This window comes from Mugil cephalus, chromosome 17 (genome assembly GCF_022458985.1).
Source record: "Mugil cephalus isolate CIBA_MC_2020 chromosome 17, CIBA_Mcephalus_1.1, whole genome shotgun sequence".
NCBI classification, from domain to species: domain Eukaryota; kingdom Metazoa; phylum Chordata; class Actinopteri; order Mugiliformes; family Mugilidae; genus Mugil; species Mugil cephalus.
The window spans coordinates 22,687,236-22,712,682 of record NC_061786.1 but is presented as its reverse complement, the minus strand read 5'-3'; the positions used below and the strand labels follow the sequence as shown (position 1 = coordinate 22,712,682).

Here is a 25,447-nt window from a genome sequence, read left to right as displayed (position 1 = left end):
CTTCTTTATGGGATTTTCTATGGAGTCACACATTAAAGCCAGGATGGATACGTTTGAGTAGATTTCCTGGAGGAACTCTGCTGTTGCGTAAGTCGCTCTATAGTGTTTGCTGCTATACTGTCGGCTGCTGAAAAGAACTTGATCTTCTCACGACAGAAGCACCACAGGGTTAACTGACTGTTTACATCTTCAGATACGTGAGCACAGTTTAAGTAGCTAGAGTCAAATCTGTCAAAACAAAAATAAAGAAGAAGAAGATGATGTTCTTCTGGAAACAGCGTCAAAGAGGCAAATCCTCCAGAGAGCGTTGATATCAGTGTTGAAGGACCTGAACATTTCTGCAGTAGAGAACACAAGGTACGAGCTCCTGTCTCCACACTAACTTAACTTAAAGAAAGATTTACTGGACTGAATCCAGTCGACTCTGAGAGGAGAACGAGGAAAGACTTTAGGAAACTACAGGAGAACAACTCCAGGATGTTTAGGATCAGACTGGGGACAAAACTTAACCAGGATCAATACTGGGATGGGAAACAATGTGAGAGTTAAAACTTTAAATCAGGAGTAATAAAACTCACCCAACTCAAATTAAATACCAGCTTGTTGATTCTTTCTATATTTCTACAGAGATTTAAAGCTACAGTTACACTTAAAGAGAAACTCAACAGATGTCGTCTTTTGACTCACTGCAAAAACTGAAAAAGACGGAGCACAACAGGATGTTAATTAGATTATGGAGCCACACCAGGAGGCCTTGAAAGCACCACCTCACTAGGAAAAACAACAAAACAGAGGCTGTGATGCACCAACACCAACATAAATACGATACAAAGTTTAAACTTCTGAGTTTAGTTGAGGCAGAAACTAAGACGACAGCTCAGACCCTTAACGCTGTGACACAGACGGTCAGAGCTGTGACTGGAGTTTCTGCTTCAGCTTTTCCAACTGTTTCTCCATCTCCACAATTTCAGTTGATTGTTTTGATCAATAAAGATAGAACGACGGAGGAAAGGTTAACTGAGGAGGCTAAAACATTTGCATGACTTGTCGTCTGCGAAGGTTTCAGAGGTCACTGAAGTGAAGCAGGAAGTAGAAACAAAAAAGACACTTTTTTGTGGAAAAAAAAAAATCACAGCAACGACTAGTTGTTGCAGTTTGAACCAGACTGATGAGCAGCGTCTACGTCATCCACCTGTTACCTGGTTTGACAGCTGCCAAGGAAGGAAATAAAAGTAGAAAATGTTCAGGTGTCTGGTCTTAGTTCAGTGTTATTTTCAGCCTAAAGTAGCAGAGCTCGCTAACGCTGATGAAGTCTGACCACAAAGATCTTTCAATGGGACCAAGCTCATCATTTCTCCTGGTCTAGAGATGTTCTGATTTATATTATGTTTTTAGTAACAATCAAATTTCACAGCCACAAGAAACAATGTGAGAAAGATGTTTGGAGGAAACTTGATACGATCAAATTAAAGAGGATTATTATACAGACCATCTAACACTAAGAGAGAGGTCAGAAGCACAATTATGATCGGGTACGTTGCCCCTGGTGATGGAAGTGGGCAGGTTTGAGTGTTTAGTTTAATTCTGATGTAGATGAACTTTTATCTGTTAACTGCCTGTTACACAACGAAGTGAAGACGTCCTTGTTCAGAAAAGTTCAGGGGAAGAATCCCGATTTATTTTGGATGTGTGAGTACGATATGATAAGCTGGTTCTTAAGGAGGAGGAGACTTATGTTTTAGTGAGATTTATTTAAAAAGCCTGGACATGTCTCCCACACGTCTGTCTGTGTCTGTAAACCTGCGACGGCCTTAAGATCTGTAAACTTCTCACACCACCAGATAATCTGGTCTGAACCGAAGCTCTCTGGTCGTCACCAGGTGAATTTGTGCATAAACTGACTTGAAACTCTGTTAGAACGAGTTGAGCTTAAGTGCTGGACACAACAAAGAGACGAGTAAGACGACAGCGAAGAGGAAACATGTTTGTTAATGCTAAAAAAAAAAAGGGCTAAGTGCTAATGCTTGTTCACTTTTAAGTTTGGCTGCAGGACCTTCCCTCTGTGGCGTTATTTTCCTATAGAGCCTGCAGTAGTGCAGTAATTCACTTTACTGTGTGCATGCATTATGGAGAAGACACATGCATTAATGCGTTGGAGGATAATAGAGAATCACTGGTGCAGAAAGAAAGCCAACATGTCCGTCTTCATACCACTTTCATCATGAAGCAAAATAGACGGATGTGTCTGGGTGACAGTTATAGAAATAAATACATTATCAGCTATTTGCATTTGTAAATAAAGGCTGATCCTATGTGATCCCCTTCATCCCTCCACTGTGCCCACTGCACACAGAGCATGACAAGTCTATTTTCACAGCTTGTAGTAATTCTCCTGCGACGGTTTCCCTCCAGAATGCGACGCCGCGTGACTTATCAGTCTGGAGAAACAATGGAAGTAGAAATGTTAAAAAAAAAAAAGGGCTAAAAATAACGCGGGAGCAGAACTAGTGCACAAGCCACCAAAGTGGAGTCTGCAAATAGATTTTGATCAGCGGCTCCACTCAGAGGAAACTCTAACTGCAGAGCATGAAGCGGAGTTCATTCACAGACGTCCTTCAGCAGAACAGAGACACATGGACGGAGGACACGGGTTCATCAGACCCAGAGACCAAGTCAAACAGAGGATTCTCTTTAAATCACATACAAACTGTTACTTTAAAGGTTAAGACTGAAGTCCTGTGCAGCTTGATCTTCATGAATAAACTGTAAAAAAATACTTGACATTTCTCCGTGTAGCTGCGTCTTTTTTTGATATTTGATCTAAACCACAGTTCAATCTCTTCTCACTCTCAACCAGCTGCAATTTTCCAGCTTCACAGGATGATCAGAGCTTTTAAATATTGCTGGAGTGAGTCTTCCTGCAGGTCCCTGCTGAGCATCGTTTCAAAACTCTTTCAATAAAGCATAAATGTCATCTTCCTCAGGCCTCTGAAGGTTTGAGATCTCTCAGAGTCAAACTGCTTTACTAACTGGAAGCTCTGCCCAGGTGTAATTGTGTTAAAAAAGAAACATTTAGCCGGAGGCGTCCATGTCCCTGTCTCGGTCCTCGTCGCTGTCGACCTGTCCTGCCTCAGGCTGAGCCATCGAACATCTGTCGCGTTTTTTCAGGTGCTGATGAAGCTCCAGCAAAACAACAACATGATGTTCAGCTTTGCCACATGTTCCTTTTACTGCTTCACTGACGTTGTTGATTGATGATCATTAGATCATCAGGAAGTAGAAGAACTGTCCCCAAACCAACCACATCTAGTTGAAACTAGACGTTCACACATGGCGTGCAGACTACGGTTATTACAGTAGCTGCTCTCGCTGCTATTGACGTTACAGACAAATCAGTTAAGCTGAATGTAAATGATCCCAGATTTCCACATCAGCAGTCAGTGTTAACACAGGTCCATGCAAACCTGTTTTACTACTAGTGTGGGATTATTCTGCAATATTTACTCATCATCACAGTAAAATAGTTTATCCTTAGTCACTCTACAGCATTAATTCCTCTCTCAACCACTAGAAACGTGATTATGCATGAAATAAAATAAATTAATACCGTGATATATATTTGTGGTCACAGTCGTACCAACTAGTGGGAAAAGCTGCAACAACAGCTTCTCTTTTAATTACAGTCGGCAGAAAACTTGCAGAAACTTATAGATTAGTCATCTGGTCCCAATCGCTGAACCGAGTGACGTGAATTCTTTCAATTCTTTTTCGCCAGCTCACGCAAATGACGAAATCATTTCTCAACCAAAGATGACAAACAGCTTCTGACTCCAGATTCTCTAATGCAGAGATGTGCAAATCAGACTTTCCAGTGACGTACTGTAAATTAGAGTTAGGACTTTAATGACGACTGAAAAAGGAAAAGAGGCTTTGAGGTTCTTCTCGTGTGGATGGTGCTGAGGTGCAGCCTGTTTTTATACAGTCTATACATATCTGCAGCTCTCAGTTTGGAGTATTGGACTCACCATGTGCAGTATTTTTCCTGCTGTGCAATAATACTCTGTATTCAATGGTACTAAAGAGAAACGACTTGGAACTTATACTTGCACATATTTTTATATATTTTATACATTGATGCATGTATTATAATTGCCTACTTATTCTACATATTGTTATTGCCTACACTGCTCTTTGTTCTGAGCTGCTGCAACAAAAAGTAATTTCCTTTTGGGATTAATAAAGTAATTGTGATTCTGAAATATTCTGAATGTATCAGTAAGACGCTCTCAGACGTGCTAAGTGTGATTTGGTTTAAAGGAAAAACTCTGGTGAGGCAGATGTGTGATTTGTGCGTCGCACCATCCACCCTGAGCACGTCCCAGTGACAACATGATGTTTGCCACATATTTATTTGCTCTGCTTCGTTGACGTTGCTGAGATGACTAATTGAACCTGTCAGCGATGCATTCAACCCCAAATGGTCCAAGATCATTGAAAAGCTGAGGATATGAAATGAAACAATGCAAATCTATATTTGTCACACGCTCGCCTGAGGAAACATCTCAGTATGTGCAGAACATGTGCAAATCACACACAATGAGGAAGAGTGAAATTCAGCCGTAGAGTGTTTGAATAAACGGGGGCAGGAATGCAGTAATCATATAACATATCTGGAGTCTTCTGGGTTTTTATTTTAGCTGAGGATGGACATCTTTATCTGGCTGGGTCTCTCCCGCTCGGCTGACGCTGACGTGTTGTGGCGTGTCGAGCCGGGGGAGAAGCCGGAGACGCAGCTCAGAGCGAGTTTTGTCTGCAGCACGAGCAAAAACTCAGCACACAGCCTGCAGCAGCGAATCACGCCCCCCCCCCTCACAAACGGCCTCATCCACCCCCTCGTATCAGCAACCGGGTTAAACTGCAGCCTCTGTAGCACAGCGGGCTAACAGCGCATCTTCACTCTGGCCCCAAACGAGCTGCACCGCACCGAAATAAACCAGGGCGACGCTGGCTGGCTTCAGGTCGCCCCCCCCCCCCCCCCCCCCCCCCCCCCCTCCCCAAACTGCAAAGTGCAGCCCTGTTGCCAAGGTGATTTTGTTTTAAGATGAATACTTGCAATTAAAAGCCATCTGTTAATAGTGCAGCATTTTCTCTATTCAACATTTTATTTTGTTTAAGTTGGAAAACAAAACAAAAATGAAAAAACAGAACTACACCAGTGACTGAAGGAAGTAGAAGAAGAATTATCCCAAAACCTATTTTAAAAATGCCAACTAATCTGCAAAAGCAAATGTCATTTAAAGGAAATGCCAACAGGACCACATTTATTGTAACCACCATGAATAAATATTTAGTACCAGTGTTAGCACCAGTTACAATGAAGTGTTCGATTATACACTAAACTTAATTATGTATTTATTTATTTATCTATTTTATTACACTCCAGGTACAAGTTGTCAATGGCAACTGTCAATCAGCATGATGTTCCATCTTGTTTAAAAAACGTCTTTAAACATACATCAACTTTATTAACTACCTTGAATTACAGAAGCCATCTTTTTTAAAAAAAACAATTATTTGAGGTGTATTTTAGTGTTTTAGTTTGACCCAAGTCCGGCCCACTAATAGGAGGGGGTGGAGCTTATGATCTATACTGCAGCCTCAGGCCACCAGGGGGAGCTCTACTTGCTTTGACTCCACTTTTGTGCAAATAAAAGTCCACAATGACCCACAGAGTAGCACTTTGTCCGCCCACTATCCACCCTGACCACCTCCCAGCAACTCCACTGGAGTTATACATGAAAGTTTGACAGGAAAATCTTTGTTCAAAATATATCAGCAAAGAAATCAAAGAAAAAATGTGTAGTAACTCTATAATATTAATACGTTGTAAGAGGTTTTGATGTGTTGACGACCTCCAGGTTTGATCAATGAAGCCCGGAAGAGCAAAAAGCTGCAGTTAATTGATGTTCCACTTGAGGCTCCAAAAGGGAGCAAATCCCCATAGACCCCCATGTTAAAAAGCCCAACTTTACAGCATTATTAAACATGTTTACAACCTGGTACAACAAATGATTTTAGCCTCAATAGTTTATTTTACTTTTCATGACAAACTTTTCAAATTTACAGCATTATTATATTATTGACTTTGGTCTCAATGTTTTATTTCAGTATTTATGACAACTCTATGGGGGGTGACATTTTTTCTAACTCGTTTGTTTGTTTTTTATTAAGATTTAAAGTTCTGCATAATTAAGGGCGTTCCCACTTTGAGTGACAGGCAGTAGCCAGAGAGTTGGATGGGCGGGTCTTAACGTCCAGGCTGCTTTAGCTCCGCCCCTACATGACCCCCACGTCCATATTTGGAGTATCCGCGTGTGGGCGGAGTAAAGCCAACATCCACATCCGCCCACTTTATTTTTGAGGTTCAGAATCCAATGGGTGACGTCACAATGGTTCTTTCCGATAATTTATAGAGTCAGTTGACATTGTCACATCGTCATCCGCTGACTCACAAAGATCAACACACTGATGTGTCAAAATTAGTTCCAGCGAAGCTCTAATTACATGTTATTCAAGAGTCTCTGAGCAAACATAACGAAGAACGTGGAGGAAGCCGCTGCATGCGTTCACACGTGTTTGATCTGAATGTGCGTGTACATTAAGAAGGTGAAGGGTGGAAGGGGAGTGGGGGGGGGTGATCCTCGTCAAAGGGCAAACGCACCCGCTCAGCGGCGCCGGGATCGCCCCCCGGGGGCAGGAAGCTGACACGGCGCATCAGTGAGGACGAGGAGGACGACACGGCCACCCACATCTCCTGTGATTCCTGACAGCGCCACAACCTCCTCAAACACAACCTGACAGCTTGAGATGTTCACGCATCGAACGGGAAACCAGAACTGACTCTTTTCACATCCAGACACAGCAAAAAAAAAAGATGGAAGAGGAGACACAAATGCTTCAAGAAAACTCGGTGTTAAGAGGAGCAGACGAAGGAGAGCAGAGTGAGGAGCGGGAAAGAGGAGGCAGAAGGATGAAAAGGAAAAGAAGAAGAGATAGAATCAGAAAAATAAATGAAAGAATGGATTTAGGACTTAAAATACCAGAAGAAGAAGTGGGAAAGGAGATTACCATGATTAAAATGATGCTAATGATCAACCGAATTCTTCAAAAACTAAAAACTTTGGGGAAAAAAACTAACAATTCAATCCATCGATGGCAGTAAAGAAACGACAGAATCAGTCGTAATTAAGTTTCATCCTCCAGGAAACACCTATGTCCTTCTAAATGTTGGATATGAATCAGCTGGTGTTAACATCCAGGACGACAACATCAGGGTTAAAAAAAAGATAGAAGAAAGAAATGAGAAGTAAAATAACATGATAAATGTGAAGAGAATTATAAAAAAGAAGTGTGAAAATATGAAGGATGGTAACGAACACAGAGGAGGAAGACATGTAATCATACGTCCAATCAGAACCAAGATTAATTGTCTTCATCTGGTTCCCACTTAGATCCGGTCACGTCTCTTTAAACACGATGCACCAAAGCATCCGAGTCTCCTCCTCTAAGAGTAATAAAACAAACCAAAAAGGAGGAGGCAGCTGGAGCAGAGAGGAACTCACCTTTCGTGGTCTCGTCCTCGATGGGCTGCTTGAACAGGGTGATGTCTTTGAAGGTGCAGAGGAACAGAACCACCTTATCGTTCTCGTTCCTGATGGGAGCCACCTGCATGTAGAACCAGACGGGACTTCCTGCAACCACAAGACACAAGATGCTCAGTTACATGAAATATATATGTTAATTAGGGTTGGGACTCGATTTTAAAAAAAATATCAAATAAATTAGAGGTTTTGTAATTAATTCATCCCAATCTCCAATATTTTCCCCAATATTTTTTTATTAGTGGACAACTGAATCAAATAATAGACACAGGCATAAACTCAAGCTCTTTTGATGTTTAATGGACAAATGCATTTAATTGCATTTCAATTCAAAACTGTAGAAAAAGAAATAGAAAATATTCCTGGTAAAAATTGAACAGACCTAAGTTAAAGTGCCATTTTAAATACTTTTTCGGAACAGTATTGACTTTAAATTAGTCAAATAAATAAATAAACATAAATTGCAATTTCTACTTCTTTCCTCTTGTTTAAATCTCCTTTAAACTCCAATTACCTTTAGCTCCTTAGCTCCGGGTAGTTTCTGCTTTGCACTTAGACGGTACAGTGGAGTTGAGGGGCTTTTTTTTATCATAATTTTTTGCACATTTTTGAAAATAAATATGCCTCCCATCAGTACTAGCGACGCTCTTTCATCCGATTTCTCCATGTTGGTAGTTGTTAGCTATACGCCATTAGCCGTTAGCCATCAACCGTTAGCCGTTACCCATTAGCCGTTAACCGTTAGGCAGTAGCCATTAGCCGTTAGCCATTAGCCGTTAACCGTTAGGCAGTAGCCATTAGCCGTTAACCGTTAGTCATTAGCCATTAGCCGTTAGCCATCAACCGTTAGCCGTTAGCCATCAACCGTTAGCCGTTACCCATTAGCCGTTAACCGTTAGGCAGTAGCCATTAGCCGTTAGCCATTAGCCATTAGCCGTTAACCGTTAGGCAGTAGCCATTAGCCGTTAACCGTTAGTCATTAGCCATTAGCCGTTAGGCATTAGCCATTAGCCGTTACCCATTAGCCGTTAACCGTTAGGCATTAGCCATTAGCCGCGCTAAACCATTTGTGTCACTAATCTGTGTGCCAGGGACTTTCCGCTTTATTTGGAATGCAAACAGCGAATTTTTTTGTAGTTAATTAATCGTAATTAACGCATTCAAGTCCCACCCCTAATATGAATGGAAATTTACACATTTACACAGTAGTCCCCTCGGCTTTCCCTATAAAATCCACTGGGAGTAGTGGTGGGATGTGAACCCACGACACTCATCCATAGCTGTAGTTTGGAGGTGATGTGCTGCTGCTTCTCTAACGTCACCAGCGCAGCTACAAAATCAATCATTCTAGCTTCTGCAGAAACATGTTCAGAGGTTTTGGTTCAGAGAATCCAATCTAAAGAGAAAGTCACCAGGAAAGTCCTCCAACCCGTGAGAGGCATTTAAAAAAAACTGTTCTCAACCTTTTTGCGGTCCTGGACCGTGTGCCTGTTTTAGATCTACCCTGACTTCCTCATTATTATTTGCGTTTTCCTCCTCGTTAACGCTCTGACGCTCAGGTTCAAACTGAACAGGCAGATCAGAAGCCCCGCCCCCAAATTATCTGATTGGCCCGACAGATTTTTGCAGGAGCAGAATCACTTCCTCAATCACGGAGGCCGCAAAGGGACAAAAAAAAAAAAAAAAAACAAACAAACAAAAAAAAACACTAATAGCAATGTTCTTCTGTGTCATTCAGAACAAAAACTAATTAAGTACGACAAACTTTTGCAATGTGTGGTTGGATCGGCTTTCTTTTAGTTGAGTCGGCATTCGGAAGAGAGTCATGCACTTTACGACGAGAAAAACCTCTCTCCGTGAAAAATGTCTCATTAATATCAAACCCGTGCCTACTGTCAAGAATTGTTTTAATATGTTTGTATTTCTAAATAAAACTCAATAAACTTGTCCCACTCTATTGTCGTGCTTGTTTTGTTTTTGTTCTGAGCATGAATGACCTGGAAGAACGTTGCTATTAGTATAAACAGTTTTGTGAAATCCTGCACATAATCCCACACTTTGGGCCGGCAACATTTTTCAGGCCAAGGTCCCCAAACTGATGAGAGATTAAGTAGAGACCTCCTACCTACTATATGGGTTCTATAATAAAATTCACCAAATATTAATTTTTTTATTTCTATTTTTTTTTTGTTTAAGTGACAAAGCGATTCATTTTGTCCTCAGTAGTTGGCCAATGGGAGCGAGCTGCACTGCTAATATTGCAGCATGCCTCTGGGATTTTAACTGGAGAATGAACAGACTCTTGGGATTTAGATTGACAGGTCTAGCGTGGCTTCGTCTTTGTCTTCTGTCTCCATGTACCCCTTTAACAAAATATGTTAGATTCATATTAATGTGTACTTAAAGAAATTTAAATTTGCGAGGGAAAGCTTAAAAGAAATATATAAAAAAATATCTAATCAGCCAAAGATTTTGCGACCTCACTGCAGTACCTCCATGGACCACCTGTTGAAGACCTATACCTTACGGGGCTCCATACTCCAGAGAAAGACTCCAGAACACCTCTCCACAAAGTCTCCAAACATTTGAACTTTAATTGGTGTAAGATCAGCTGATACGTGACTGGTTTGGTGAATAAACACACCGTGCATCTACTAGTCAACCTCAATCATCTGCAAATAAACTTAAAAACTCATATTTGAGTTCTTAAATCTGCTCATGATGGATCTATACCCTGATGTCTGCACATGGACGGTGCTGCATAAAAGGTTTTAGGCTTTTTACTTTCCTAACCACCACACAATTGTACCATCAAGGCTAAATAAGGAACACCAGAGTCCAGTCAGCAGGGTCTCAGAGGACGGGCGGCGTCTCTTAACCCCGTCTCAGGAGGACAAGCAGCCAGGTACATCACCTGATGTACCCAATATTCCCCAGGAGGAACAGAGTGATCCTGCTACTGTCCACGTACGTAATCATCCATCGCAGGAAGTTTAAATTACCCACGTCCACCTGCTGCGGCTTTAACGTTTTAACGTCGGTCTCATTTGAAGGAACTCCCTGTTCTCTGTGCAGTGAAAGAGCCTGAAACAAGCCGAGGCTTTGTTTGTTTCCTGACAACACTTTCAGAGAAGAGTGGAAGTTCAAGAATGCTGCACGGAGCCTGTTACCGTGGCTACAGTTTGCTCCAAGTCATCAACTATTAAATTCGTGTCTGGCCTCCGTGAAAGCCCCGCTGCTTCGGATTCGTCAGCAAAAAAAACTAAAAAAAAACTTGAGCCATTTTAAAAATTGATCTTTTTTTATTTATTTATTTTATTTTTTATTTATTTTTTTTTTGCTGCCTCGTGCCCCGTCCTCATCGGTGATCAGTCTTCAGACACAGAGACTGAGACAGGAACATTTGCTGGTTGTGTTTTTCACCAACGCTGCTGATCCAGAGTTTACTGCTCGTCCTGGAACGCTCCATCATTCTGTCACAGCGGACGTCCGGCCGGAGTTAACACCGAGTTTTCTACTGTAAATATCCTGCTGTCAGTGGACACGCTGTAAATGGGACTGTTTCAACTTAAATCCATGTGTACGTCCATCAGACATCAGACACAACATCACACTCATAATAATGAGTGGGGGGGGGGGTCTTTGAGGGGAGGGGCCTCTGTGGATCATCAGATACTTGATCAGTTTGGGATCTAGTGAATCGTGTAAATAAATTATGGAACTAATCATTTGTTTTCATTATTCTGAATATATATATATTTATGCTGTTATGTCACCAAATCATTTCCAGAAGCTAAATAATGAAGCTCACACTTTTGGCTGAGAGAGTCGCCTGTTTTTATCTTTTACATGTATTTATTTTACTGTTTTGCTTTTATTGATTTTATTGTGGTTGATTATTTTATCCTGTTAAGTAGTTGGTTCTCCTTTTTAAATGTGCAAAATAAACAAAAGGCACTTACACACAAATTATTAAGATTAAACCCAGATATATTCAGTGCATGTTTTTATTGTTAAGTTGCACATGAATCATCCATCAGATAGTGATCATCCATGTAGAGACTCTCACACAAATATTTTATCTGTGCTGCCCTAAAAAAATAACAGACTGATCCATTTATTTATTTTAAATATTCATAAGTTTCTGTTTTAGAAAACTGAACAGTGTCTTGGAAACATTAATATTTTTCCATGCACAGTTTTCATTTTCCATTGATTTTATTTCTAGATCTGGAAATACATCAAATCAAATTCTATCCTTTTCCATACTTGCGTATGAACCCTGTAAGTAACATCCACATGAATGAAAAGCAGGAACGCTGAATTATCACAAGACGGTTTAAATGTTATTCGCTCCTCCTGTCAGTGGTCATAATGTTGTGGCTGGCCGGTGTGAGTTAATGCAGTAGAAGCTCAGGTTTGAGTCTCACCTGTTTCTTTCAAACCACCATTTATTTCTCCTGACAGCGGTCTTAATGTTGTGGCTGATTGTGTGCATTTTGTTGCTCTGTACACAAACATGTGCAACGACAACAACTTCAGTTCTAATTTCCACATTTTAAATGAAATAAATGACGTTTTAATCTGTCTTATCCCTGAATGTGAGATGAATAATAATATGTTTAGTTCATTTAGACGCTGACTCACGGTTCTTCCTGTAGAGGAGGATCTCGAAGCAGTTGGACTCATAGTTGTCGAACGTCTGCCGGACTTTGTCGATGGTCTTCTTGTCCGTCAGCTCTCCGTACATAAAACTGGAGAAAAAAGGAAACGAGCGAGATGAGAAACAGCGGCGATCGATACTGACCTGACCCCCCTCCCATCCCATCCCATCCCCCCGGCCTGGACGCAGTGAATCAGGAGCTGGTTCACGTCTCCATTATCTGTTCATGTTTTTATAGAACAAACGAACTGATGCAGCACAAACTGAGCTGAACGGTGGAGGAGGACGAGCTGCACTCGTTTCCTGGCATCACGGCTCTAATCAGTGAATCATTCCTTACAGGACTGAGCACTAACATAATTACCCCGAGTGTCTACTTTCTTTACCCCCCTCCACCCCCAACAGCTGCAGAGCTAACAGACTCACAGAGGAAGGAGGAGGAGAAGAAGAAGAAGAAGAAGAAGAAGAAGAAGTCATTTAGAAAGGAGGAGGTGCTGGTTTAAAGGATGTGGAACAACATGAAAGTCGGTCAGTGGGTGAAAATGTTTCCTGGTGATTTTCCAGTTCAAGTTTTGCTCGATAAATGTGTTAATGACGAAAGAGAAGAGCTGCACAGAAGATGCTGCAAATCCCTGAAACACCCTAATCAGCCGACTGGACATTTATTCAACAATTCAACAACAAATAAGTTCATTAGAAACATGTTTCCTGTTCAACGAATCATCGTGTGATGCCTCTGTAAGGTTTTTAAAGCTCTTAATGGTCTTGGTGTTGATTATTTATCTAACTCTCAGGCCTTCAGGCAGCAGCCTTTTAATTACGAAAAGTTAACAGAATTTTATTTCCCCTTTAGTCTGCTCATTTATTGAATTTTATTTCTTTTATCATTTTATATTTTTTAGACCGACCTTTAACTGAATTTTACTTATTTTTTATTATTTATACATTTTTAGTCTGGTTTTTAATTGATTTATATCAAATTAATTGATTAATTAATTAATTAATTAAATGTTTTATATTTTTTGTCTGTTATTAATGATTTATTATTTATTTATTTAATATTTGATCTTTTTAGTCTGACGTCTAACTAATTTTAACTTTTCATTTTTAGTATTTTTAGGCTTTTAAATGAATTTTATTTATTTTATCATTTTATATTTTTCAGTTCGACTTTCAACAGAATTTAACTTATTTTTTTTATTATTTTTACCTTTTTAGTCTGTTTACTAATTTTTTTTTATTTACTTATTTAATATTTTATTTATTTAACATCTGAGTTTTTCTTCTATCGGCCTCGCTGTTCTCCTCAGCCCAGAGCAGGAGGGGGAGGAGGGAGGGGGGAGTGATTCCCTCCCCCCTCGTAGCTTCAGGCCGGTGAAGGCCGTCTCCCCCGGTCACATGTGAGAGGAGTCGTCCTTTGGAGTCAAATTTTAAACCGTTGAGATCGTGAGGAGAGTGAGACGCCGTCCTCCAGCTGCACCCGTGGATTCACTCCAAAATCTGACCTCCTCATCTTCATCTTCATCTTCATCCTCATCTTCAGCTTCATCTTCATCTTCATCTTCATCTTCATCCTCATCCTCATCTTCATCTTCATCTTCATCTTCCTCTTCATCTTCCTCTTCATCATCCTCATCTTCATCTTCATCTTCATCTTCAGCTTCATCTTCATCTTCATCCTCATCTTCATCTTCAGCTTCAGCTTCAGCTTCCTCTTCCTCTTCATCTCTTAAAGCAGTTTTATTCATGTCTGTATTTTCTGCAGCGGTGGACCTCTGTGTGCAGGATGAATGAAGTTAGGAACACGTCTCCAGAGAACGACGCCGCGTGGTTTTACTTATTATTAAAGTAGGAAGGAATCAGGGAAGAAACAACCGTCAGTTTTTGGTCTTTTCTTTCTCCTCGTTGCATTGGAATGATGATTTCTGCAGCAGGACGGTAGATTTAGTTGAGTCTGCAGTAAACTACAGCAAATCTGCCATAAAAAGACGTCGTTTTTTTCAGTCTTTCTCTAAAACATATAAACCTGCTCTTCTGTGGGACCTTTAGAGGCATTAACTCGGCTTTTCCCAGTAGGAAACTTCTTTTTCCAATTATTCCAGCATCACATGAATGCCCCGTGCTGCTAACAGGTGTGTTTCTGTAAAGCCTTTGAATCATGGCAGGTAGCCCTGCTCATTTACCTGCATGTGCTGCTCTTCTGCATGACCTCAGCCCGGTGGAAGCCAGACAGTTTGCAGAATCCGTCATTGCTGTAAACCACAGGCCACTCCACGATCTGGGCGTTTCCCAGGAGAAAGCTGGTCTCTGGTAAAACCGGACAGAAGAGACAGAGAGAAACCAACATGAAGCCATCAGATAAGACAAACTGGTAAAAGGCTGCAAAGCTTCTGGAGAGGAACCGTACGGACGTTTAGTTTCACTCCTCATCCAGACAAGACGTCAGGATTAAACAGATTTAGGTTCAATTTACTCTAATATCCAACAATCAACAAACTAAACTGACTTGTTTCTGTTATTTTAGTTTGAATAAACCACATTTAACTCTGACTTCTGTTCAAATGAATCCTCCACAGAGATACAGAGTGAACTTAGAGTTTAACCTCTAAATTATGTCCTCGTATGTGGACACTGGGATTATTTCACTCAGTTTTATAATAAAGTCACTGATCGTCTGAACATGGCTGGAGAAAGGCAGAATTGCAAATAATAAGTCTCAACGTCTTCAATCAAGTTCTTGTTAATTAGTGAAGTTATAGTTTGTTACTATTGATAGTAATTGTATGTTTTATTAAACTTTATCATAAATAAACAAGTTTAACCTGTTAAATTTGACGAGGTTTTATTCTTTGTGTCCTTTTATTACTGAAGAATGAATCAGATGAAATGATGCTGTCGTGTTTTTACACCAACTAATATCTCCTGGGTTTTATTTTTTTTATTTTAAACATACACAAAGCATCATCAGCAGAAATAAATAAAGAAATAAAGAAATAAAACAAAATGAAAAAGGAACATTAGATTTTCCTCAGTATTCATCTCCTTTCTCCTCTTGGAGCCGCAGGGTAAAGGTCATTTTATCCATAATATACATAGATCATCTGTCTATATTATCCAGAGCCAACATTTACTTATTGCTTTTTTTATTCTTGCTGCTATGAAAACTTTCAAGAGCTACATATATATATACATATATAGCACGAAGGCTGCAAAAAAATGATTTAGGTCTTTTGGTGTAAAATGGATCAGGTTCTTCCAACAGAATCACATCAGAAATGAGATTTTACAGAAGTTAGTAAATTACTAAATTAGCTTCTTTTTCCCGTCTAAACCAACATGTGTCTAGTTAAGAGGATAAAAGTCTGATGAAGTACGAGTGTGAGGAGGTTGAAACAGTTTGAGCCTCTAAAGAAAGTAAATGTGCTGAGAAACCTCCTGCAGGACGTTTGGAACAAAGAGCTGAGTAAGATGAACGGTTTGAATCATCTCCACATTAATGCTCCAATTACTGATCTGGATTTTCAGCAGAAAGTCTGTGGATGATTCTGAGGCGTGAAACTCTTTGACCTTTTAGAGACGTTTCCTTTTTTAAACCGAGGCTTAAACGGTGAAGTGTGTAGTACATTTCTAACTTCACCTAAAAATAAAAGGATGCATTCATAGATCTGCTGAACCTTCTCACAGGTAAAACATAGAACTCCTTCTACGTCGTTTAGTTTTAGTTTTTCTTCTTATTTCATTCACTGATTAAAACAAAACAATATAAACACAAACGTTCCCAGATCTGAATAAAAGGAGCAGAAAGAAGAAGAATCTGATATTATCTGCTCCTTTACCCCAACAATCAATTTACAAACAACAACACAACAAGCAGCAAAAATAACAAGAATAATAACATAAAATGAAAATAAAAAAGGAATCAGCCGATAGTGACGTTCACGTTTCTATTTTAGTTCCAAAGACACAAACAAAACAACACAATCAAACGACATGTTTCATTATATTTCTAAATGTACATTTTGATTTGGATTCTTTCCTTTTTAAAGATCTCTGTTCCTCTTAACATCTACATGTTTTCTCTTTTTTCAGATCTTTTCTAAATGTTTTTTTTATGAGATTTAAACATAAATTACCTGGTGTCGTCCTCCTCAACGTGGACGGAGTCAGAGACACCAACAAGTTAAGAGTCTATTTAGTCTCTATTTAATTTCCAGAGGAAACGAGGCTTAATAGTTCTGCTGTTCATGTTTCTGTCAAACATCCAGGTTCAGAATCACTGAGGAACGATTGCGCTGATTTTATTCCTTTTATTGGATGAAGAAATGAAGCAGCTTCAGTCTCTCTGTGGCTGTTTTGAGTCTTTTCGGCGTCTTTATGCTCATTAAGTTTCTCTGAACGTTACTGTTCAACAGGTTCAACACGACAGAACTACGACTGATTCATAAACATCCTGAAACACCATGAATGACTTTAAGGTCGGCCATGTTTGTCACAGGTGTGTTTAAGCTCCGCCCCCATGACGCTGACTCTGTCTGCTCTCAGGACGAGAGTGAAGATCCTTCAGTTTGTTTAAATGACTCCATTAATACTAGCATAGCATAGCATAGCATAGCATAGCATAGCTCTGAGTGTGGATAGCCCATATTTATACTGATATTGTGCAATAACTCATGTTCACTTTCTTTTCATGTACTTGTTCATATTTCTTCATATATTTATTGGACTCTGGACTCATCATGTTTCCCGCTGTGCAATAATACCTCATATTCAACTTTATTATAGAGCAACAACCAGGAACACAAGTTCACTTATACTATTTTTATATGTATATCTTATATATATTTTTTTTTACAATGGTGCATGTATTATTACTATAATTATCTACTTATTCTTACTCATTACATTGCTCTTTGTTCTGAACTCCGGTTCACTTTGAGTAGGAGCTTAGATCCATCTTCATTAAAGCTAGCGGCTAGGCTAGGCTAGGCTAGGCTAGCTTTAGAGCTGGTATAGGTTCTATGTAACTGAAACTAACGGTGCACAGGGAAAATAAGGAGAAGAAAATATGACTGCATTCAAATAAAAGCTGGAAAAATCTTAACTAATACTCCTCCTACCTTTAACGTTTAATAATCTTCAAAAGAAGAGGTAACAGAACCACAACAGTGAGGTGAAGTTCATGTGTTTCCTCAGTTATATATCTGCTTATTTCATCTCTGATATCAATGATCTGGTTTCAGAAGAAGCAGAAGAGTTTCATTTCATTTCATGAAGTTAATATTTGCAGAACTGATCACGATCCTGCACACCTTTAAAATTCACTCGCAATAATCCTTCAGCTTCCCATCAACCTCCACCTTAAACCAGCATCATCATCATCATCAGCATCATTAGGCCTTAACGAGCACAGAGATTATTAATTATTCATGTCATGTATTCTGCATGGTGACAGCTCGGTCATCAGGGAGAACAATACCGACGGTTTTAAGTAATAATTAGCAACAAATCTGTCAACTAGTGCCGTCAAGTCAGGATCAGACCAAGATATAAAATACTTCTTTATACTGATTGATTAAAAGAACGACCATAAAGAAAAACGACTATGCAGATTATCTAAAAATAAAAAACTTTTTTGCACCAATAATCTTTGATGAGTACAGGAGTTCAAGTGTGACAGAAAAAACTACCAGCTTTCTAAGTATGTTCACTTTGCATATCTCTTTTCTTAGGTTATTCACCTCTATGGGAATTAAACTTTCATTTATGCAGCTCTGGTTGAAAGGTTCAATATTTAGTGGTTTTTGCTGAAAAGTAGCAGAATCAGCATTAAAAGAAAAAAGGTAGAATGTGCAAGTAATCATCAAATCACTGGGAGCTACAGAGAACAAAACGAAGAATATATAAGATAAGAATATCACTAAATAAGTTTTAAAAAATAAATGATATCCTGCAAGACTCCGAGGAGGCTCCGATGTTTGCATGTTTCTTAATTAACAATTATTTCCCTAAATTACACGAAACAACCCTGGTAACTATGAATGCTCACGGTAGAAGAAGTTTTAAAAATGAAGGTGTAAAGTCATAAAAGCTTAAAACACACATCTAGCATTAAGTCTCCTGTGCACATTAATGAGCTAAAACCTGCAAGAAAAACCCAGAACACTGGACTGTGACTGTGGCAGGTGATCGTTCAAAGAGCCTCGTCCTCTTCCCAGAAATGATCTGGAGTGAATTTTAAGATGAAAAGGTCACATTTGACTGTGTGCACGCCCAGAAATATGACGGCGGTGGAGTGTTTCCCACAGTTTATGTTTACAGTGCGTTTAGAGGGGAAGCGACCATGAAAAAATCTGCAGAGAAACTCAAACGGATGAGTTGCTGAGGTTGTGTCAGCAGCTCTTTCAGACAGACTGACGAGTAAATCCCTCCACGCTCCATTGATCCGACGCATGAGACGAAGAATAACTGTAATAAAAACGTTCCTGCAGCAGTCAGAGGAAAACCTCCCATCACACCATCATTTTAAACAAAACCAGCACCAAAGATGAATAAAATAAAAGCCTTTCAATAATCGTGTGGCGGCAGAAATAGCAGGAAGTGACACGCGTGGCAGCTGAGAGCGAGCGAGTCTGTTCTCCGTCTGCACCGTGACCTTTCGTGATGCTAATTATCTGCATGAAGGAGGACAGGTAAAGTTCTACACAGAACAATGAGGCTAAATAATTACTGCATTCAGAACAAGACTCCAAATAAGCTCCAGAGGCTTCGTTTCTACAGGACAAGAGACGCTGACGGAAAATGAATCTTATCTGAACAATAACTTCAAATAAAACTGGCGTCGATTCTCTAGTTGAGGAGAAGACTTGTTTGAATGCTAAGAGCCGTTAGCTGGAGGCTAGAAGCTAGGAAACAACCGGGTCACCTTGGACACATGTTTCTGTTCATAAGATAATTCTGCTTCATAATTTTTTGCTTACAGCATTTTCTATTTTATTTTACTAGATAATACTGGATCTATTTTATTTTCAATTTAGGCTAGGAAGAGCTAGTATTAGCTGAGAGGCTAGGAAGAGCTACTATTAGCTGAGACGCTAGGAAGAGCTACTATTAGCTGAGACGCTAAGAAGAGTTACTATTAGCTGAGAGGCTAGGAAGAGCTACTATTAGCTGGCTAGGCTAAGAAGAGCTACTATTAGCTGGCTAGGCTAAGAAGCTATGACAAACTAATTAGCTGATTATGCTAGGAAGAACTACAAACTGAATCATATTGATTCCATCTTTAAGTTGTCGTGGAAACGTTTGTGAGTGTCTGAATATCCGTTCTTCTATTTTATGAGCTTTTTCATTTAATTAAACATCCATGACATTTATTTAACAATTTATTTGTTTATTTATTTGAAAGGGACGATGCAACAAACACAGTGTTTGTAAACATGCTGGATTATAGCAGAGATGCTAATTTCATCCCTTGACATAAAACAGTGTAACACTCTAACAACACAACAAGAGATTTTATTCTACTTTTATCACCACAGTTCAGCTTCTTAATCCAAGTCTTTTGCACCTGATGCAGCTGACCTCTCTTTTTCAGAAAGCCATGGTGCATTGTGGGTAATATGCGACACGGTAACAGAACAACCTAGAACATCATCATCAGCTCCTCTCTCCTCTGCAAACATTTACTTTAGGAAACGTCTCAGCCTCTTGTCTTAAGCCTCGTGGGCGTCCTTTGAAATTAAAGAGCTGACGGAGGCTAAATCAACTCGACCTTTCTTGCTCTCGTCTTTCATCACAACCCAGACGAGCTCCGACCACCGCGGCTGAATACCAACACAGGGAAGTTCTGTTGTTCTCTTTAATGCTCTGATTCAGATGCGTGAGACCTTTTACACTCAAACCTAAACTAATCCACACTGCAAGACTGGAGCTGCTTCAACAGAGTCGGTTTCCAAAAGGGCAAAACGAGGATCTACCCAGGAGCCACAGAGACGTCATCCAGGGGTTTAAATGGGTCGATACTCACAAGCAGTCACTTTCTTCCATCAATTCATAATGTTACATAAACTACATCACCCGGGAGGAAAACTGGCTCAACACTCGTCTGTTCAAATTCATCACAACAAGGTTGGATAAAGTGCTAATATTAAACCAAATCAAACTTCATTCATACAGCACTTTTCATACAAGATGCATCGCAAATTCCTTCACACAAAATAAAAACTTAAAATAATAAAAACCAACCCCACGTAAAGACCCACACACTCAACCACACACATTATCACATTATCACACACATTATCACATTATCACACACACAGCAGGTTAGAAGTTAGTCCAGTATCATGGAGGGGCCCCGAGGATCCAGTCGACTCAAAGGCTCAAAGAAAACTAGGATCTGAACTGAGTTAAAGCTCATTTCAGGACCAAACCATTTCTACTCGTGCACTGAAATTAAAGCCAAACTTTCACTCAGTGTGTTCACATGCAGCTTAATGGAGCTGTGCTCAAAATTCACCTTTCTGACTGAGGCCCCTGTCCTAGTTTACATGCAGCAGAGAAAATCAAATAACTGACGGGAACATGTCCTCCTCCTCTACACTAGGTGGCGATGTGTATCTTTTCAGCAGGTTAATACGGCCCCTTTCATTTTGACCTAATATATAATAAACAAGTGGAGTCATTCATGCAGCAGATCGACATTTAAACAAGATGGATAATAGCTCAGATTTTTCATTCGCATATAGGTGCAGATAGATGGCGCTATCCCTCAGGCGGCTCTGTTTACCTTCTTCTTCTGCAACCAGCTTTCTTAGATGTTTTTGTTTTGTGGTCATACACCAGCGCAGTTGTGGATTATGTGCACACGTGTTGTCTAGTTAAACTCTGATTAAGGCGTATACATGCTGGAGAAAATCTACTTCCAATCACATCATCTGGGCGTCTTAGATCAGGAGAACTCTGATTTTAGTCAGAGTAACGTGTTTACATGCACTTAAGTTGTCCAGTTAAAGTTGGATTAAGGCAATAATTATTTTTTTTGATCGACTGATTAAAGACAAGTTGTAGAAATGTTTGTGTCTCATCTTCTTTCCTCTGGTTTTCGTTGGTGTCGTTTCTAAAATTTCTCCGTAAAGGTGGATCCATTGTAAAAATGCATCTAGTTGTAGAAAGGCTGTAGTACATATTACAAGCCTGTTGGTGGCACTGTTTCTGTTCTGCCAAAAAAAGAAGAAGAGGCGGAGCCTGCACATCAACCGTCCACATGAATGAAAAAAAGAAACCACACAGGCTCCATATTCATCTTTTTCACCCTGAGACCTGGATTCAAAAAGGTTCCAGTCACCGAAAAATCCAGATCATCACGACGGTCGATCTAAACATGCAGGAGTCATGAGGTTTCACCCAAAAATCCTTAACCTCCCTGATGTGTTCCATGTTTATTGATCCAAAACAATCAATTCAAAAATTGCTGAGAAGAAGAAACAGCTGGAAAACACGCTACTACCAAACCGACCAAAGCTGAAGCGTAGCTACGTTTGGGAGTCAATGGGGACGTGAACAAACATACTCCAGTGAGTTTGTCCCTGGATGAAGAAGAAGGATCTGATCAGGTTCAGTATTTATGTTGAGTTTAAGTCTCAGGTGAGAGGATTCATTAGGACGATTATAAAGATAACGAAGAAGAACTTTAAAGGCTGGATCTCATGGTGGTGACTTTGATCACATTAGATCATCAATGTCTTTAACTTTACTGTTTACATTTTAGCATAAAGTAAATCTGTAAGGCCCCTGAAATAAGGACGGAGCGATGTAAAGCTTTTTACGGTTCCACTTCCCGACGTTCACTTAGATCTGGATCATCATGTTCTTTATTATCTGTGGTACTTTAATGCACAAATGAGACATGACAGCGTGGAGCGCCGCTGTGACAGTCAGCAGATATTTAGAGTTCAAATTTAGACTTAAATCACTTCTTATGTTTTATTCATTTGCAGTTTTACATCGTTGGATCTGTTCAAGCGACTGAGGCCTGAAGCTGAGGAGTAAAATGATGAATGACAGCAACAAAGCTGCCATCTGGAATATCTTCAAGGCCAAGACGTATGTGTAAAGAACGTATTTATTCCAATAACCAGAGAGAAAGCAGCACATCTAGAGTCTACATGGTCATTAGGAGCAGATCAGTGTCACCGAGGAACAAAGCACGAGACGCACGGTTCAGAAAAGGCAGACGAGAAACTCAAAGTTAATTAAATGACGACACACAAACGTAAAGAATGAAAGATGCTGCAGAGGCAGCAGGTAAAAAGGAAACAACGAGGAGAAAGACGGGACAGAGATGAGTTAATGAGACACAGGTGAAACCAACGAGGGGCGGAGCCAGCAGACAGGTGAGTCCAATCAGAGGGGCGGAACAAGAAGACAGGTGAGTCTAATCAGAGGGGTGGAGCAAGCAGACAGGTGAGTCCAATCAGAGGGGCGGGGCATGCAGACAGGTGAGTCTAATCAGAGGGGCGGAGCAAGCAGACAGGTGAGTCTAATCAGAGGGGCGGAGCAAGCAGACAGGTGAGTCTAATCAGAGGGGCGGAACCAGCAGACAGGTGAGTCTAATTAGAGGGGCGGAGCAGCAGACAGGTGAGTCTAATTAGAGGGGCGGAGCAAGCAGACAGGTGAGTCTAATCAGAGGGGCGGGAAAAGACAAAGACAGGAAGTAAAAACTAAACTGCAAAGAAAAAAATAATTACAAAATAAAACAGGAAACCAACCTGATGAAAAAAAGGTACCAAATTAAAAGGTTTATGCCACATCTCTGGGTCTGACTCCTTCAGTCTGTTCTGACTGAGCTGGTTTTTATTCTGGTTATTAAAGCAGAAAGTCGCCACGAGGGACGAGTGTGTTCAAGTCTCTTGTCAGAAACTGTCAGATTCTTTAAACCCTCAGGATTTTTATTCGTCTTTAAAACACGGTCCCACTGCTGTCGTGATCCGTGTCACTGCTTTAATCCGCAGATTTTACAGAAATGGTTTATTAATGAACCGTTTACATTAATGGCACGGTCTTTAATGATGCAGTTTAGATATTTATATCATATATATCATTTTGATGATCATTCTGATTATTATTCTGATGAGTCTGTAAAGATAAAGTCGTAATTAGTCGTAATTTCCTTCAAAAAGCTGGAAAACTATGAGAATCTCCACTGTAGAAGCTGGAATTAAACGGCTGATTATTAAAGTAGTTGCTAATCAACTAATGACTAAATAAATCAACTAGTTGCTGCAGATCAACATGGAACCATTCTCTTATTAACAGGTTTCTATTGTGATGGTTGACAAATAATCACTAGTTTACAGAAATCTGTAGTCGTCTATCAGTTTATTTATAGCGTCGACCAAAGAGCTGCACACGGAAAATAAAATAAAATTAAACTATTAAATTAAGACCAAAACAAACCGGCTGCACCACGTCTGCTGTTCTCTGGTGTCTCCAACTACTTTCTTGAGCTGTGGCAAATATTTCACCTTAGAAAATAACCACCAAATAAAAATGTCTGCTTTCCGTTTACTCACTCATTGTTAAATCTGGGCCTGTTTAGTTTAATGTCCCCTGAAATCCGTAGATTCACTGAGCTGCTGTAAATTCTCCACTGATGCACAACTTTTCCAAAAGCTTCCAACGTCTGCAGACACGTCATCAGTGCGTCTCCTTCACGACGACGGATTTCCATCCAGGTGGTTTCATCCTCTCCGTGTGTGGATGTTTTAACTCTCTCATTCATCTTCCTCAGTCTGTTCACGCAGGGATGTTGTTTTTTTTTCTGGAGGTGGCGTTTAAGTTTTCTTGGAAGCACCAACTCTGCACCAAAAGTAAAGAACCCAGCTCAGACTGAGCACGTTTTTCTTTTCCAGTCTTTATCCGTCCTGTCTCACTCCACCATCGTGACTTATTCTGTTGTTTGAATGGCAGCAGGTAGATAGACAGGTTGATTATCCACCTTCTGCCCTCTAGTGGAAGAGGCCTTAATTGTTCTGTCACTATACAAAAAAATGAATTATTTGCACTAAAAACGAATAATATTCTGACCAATTAAGTGAAGTTCGGGCTAGAGGACGTCCAGATACTGGTCCTGCAGATGGTTTAAGTCCTGTAACTCCTGTAACTCCTCCTCTGTGAGAGAATGAAGCTGGTATTGATGTTTGCCGTCCTGGTGGGTGCAGGTTTCTCCTCAGTGACACTGACTCCGGCAACATCCAAAACTACAGCGACGAACAAAACGTCGTCGGCCTCCTCCTGGAAAAGCGTTTCTGTTTTAGGCTCATTGTGTCCATGTGGTCAAAGGAAATGATGATCAAGCCCCTCCACCACTGAACAGACCACATCAATATCCACCTGATGCTAAAAACTACATTAACACACACACACACACAGGAGGAAAGACAAACAGGATCATAGAAAACATCCAAAACCTGAAACGTGCAGATCCAGCTCCTGCTGCTGCTTTTAAATCAAGATATTTTCCAAACTCAACATCATCCACATCATGGCAGCTTCTCCCTGAGATAAAAACCAAAGACACGGCAGAAACACCTTCCTAATGAAGTCTTCTCTCCATCCACAACTTTCATTCCAGCCAATTACTGCGCTCCCTTTTCTGCTAAGATAAAAGAAATCAATCAATCTAATAGAGGAGGAGGAGGAGGAGGAGGAGGTCGGTGCCAAGTCCAGAGAAAACAAAAAGAAAGGAGGAGCTGATAAAAAGCAGCGCAGGCAGTAATGATGTGATAACTGCTGAGGCATCAATGAGCTCTTATTTATTTATCACTCATCCAACATTCTTTCACTTCCCATCCAGAAACCAAACGCAGCTCCACAGTCTTACATAATGACCAAAAACCCAACCTGCGTATCCTCCTCCTCCTCCTCCTCCTCCTCCTCCTCCTCATGGAGCCAAGTTACCGAAATAAAACCCTGAAGAAGTTCAACTAATGATCGGATGCCTCCAGATTTACTGAACTTTCAAATCTTCAGCTAATGATGTGAGAGAAAATCATTTAAATCGTTTCAGGGAGAAAAGTGAAGCCAACGGTGCGTAAACGATGACAAAAAAAAAAAAAAAAAACGT

General features: G+C 40.2%; 1 protein-coding gene across 3 annotated transcripts in view; it reads right to left on the bottom strand.

Moving 5' to 3' along the window:
- kcnh5b (potassium voltage-gated channel, subfamily H (eag-related), member 5b) overlaps window positions 1–25,447 on the bottom strand; it is a 115,220-nt gene that overhangs the window by 89,272 nt on the left and 501 nt on the right. The window contains exons 1-4 of one of the 3 annotated variants that reach the window (XM_047610377.1): window positions 23,895–24,419; window positions 14,508–14,631; window positions 12,309–12,415; window positions 7,623–7,751 (exon numbers count right to left, since the gene is read on the bottom strand). In XM_047610377.1, the coding sequence (XP_047466333.1) occupies window positions 7,623–7,751; window positions 12,309–12,415; window positions 14,508–14,631; window positions 23,895–23,898 (364 nt within the window). In that variant the 5' untranslated portion in view covers window positions 23,899–24,419. Of the gene's footprint in view, window positions 1–7,622; window positions 7,752–8,175; window positions 9,196–12,308; window positions 12,416–14,507; window positions 14,632–23,894; window positions 24,420–25,447 lie in introns of those variants that run through there. The other 2 variants (XM_047610376.1, XM_047610378.1) reach the window with 2 other exon arrangements.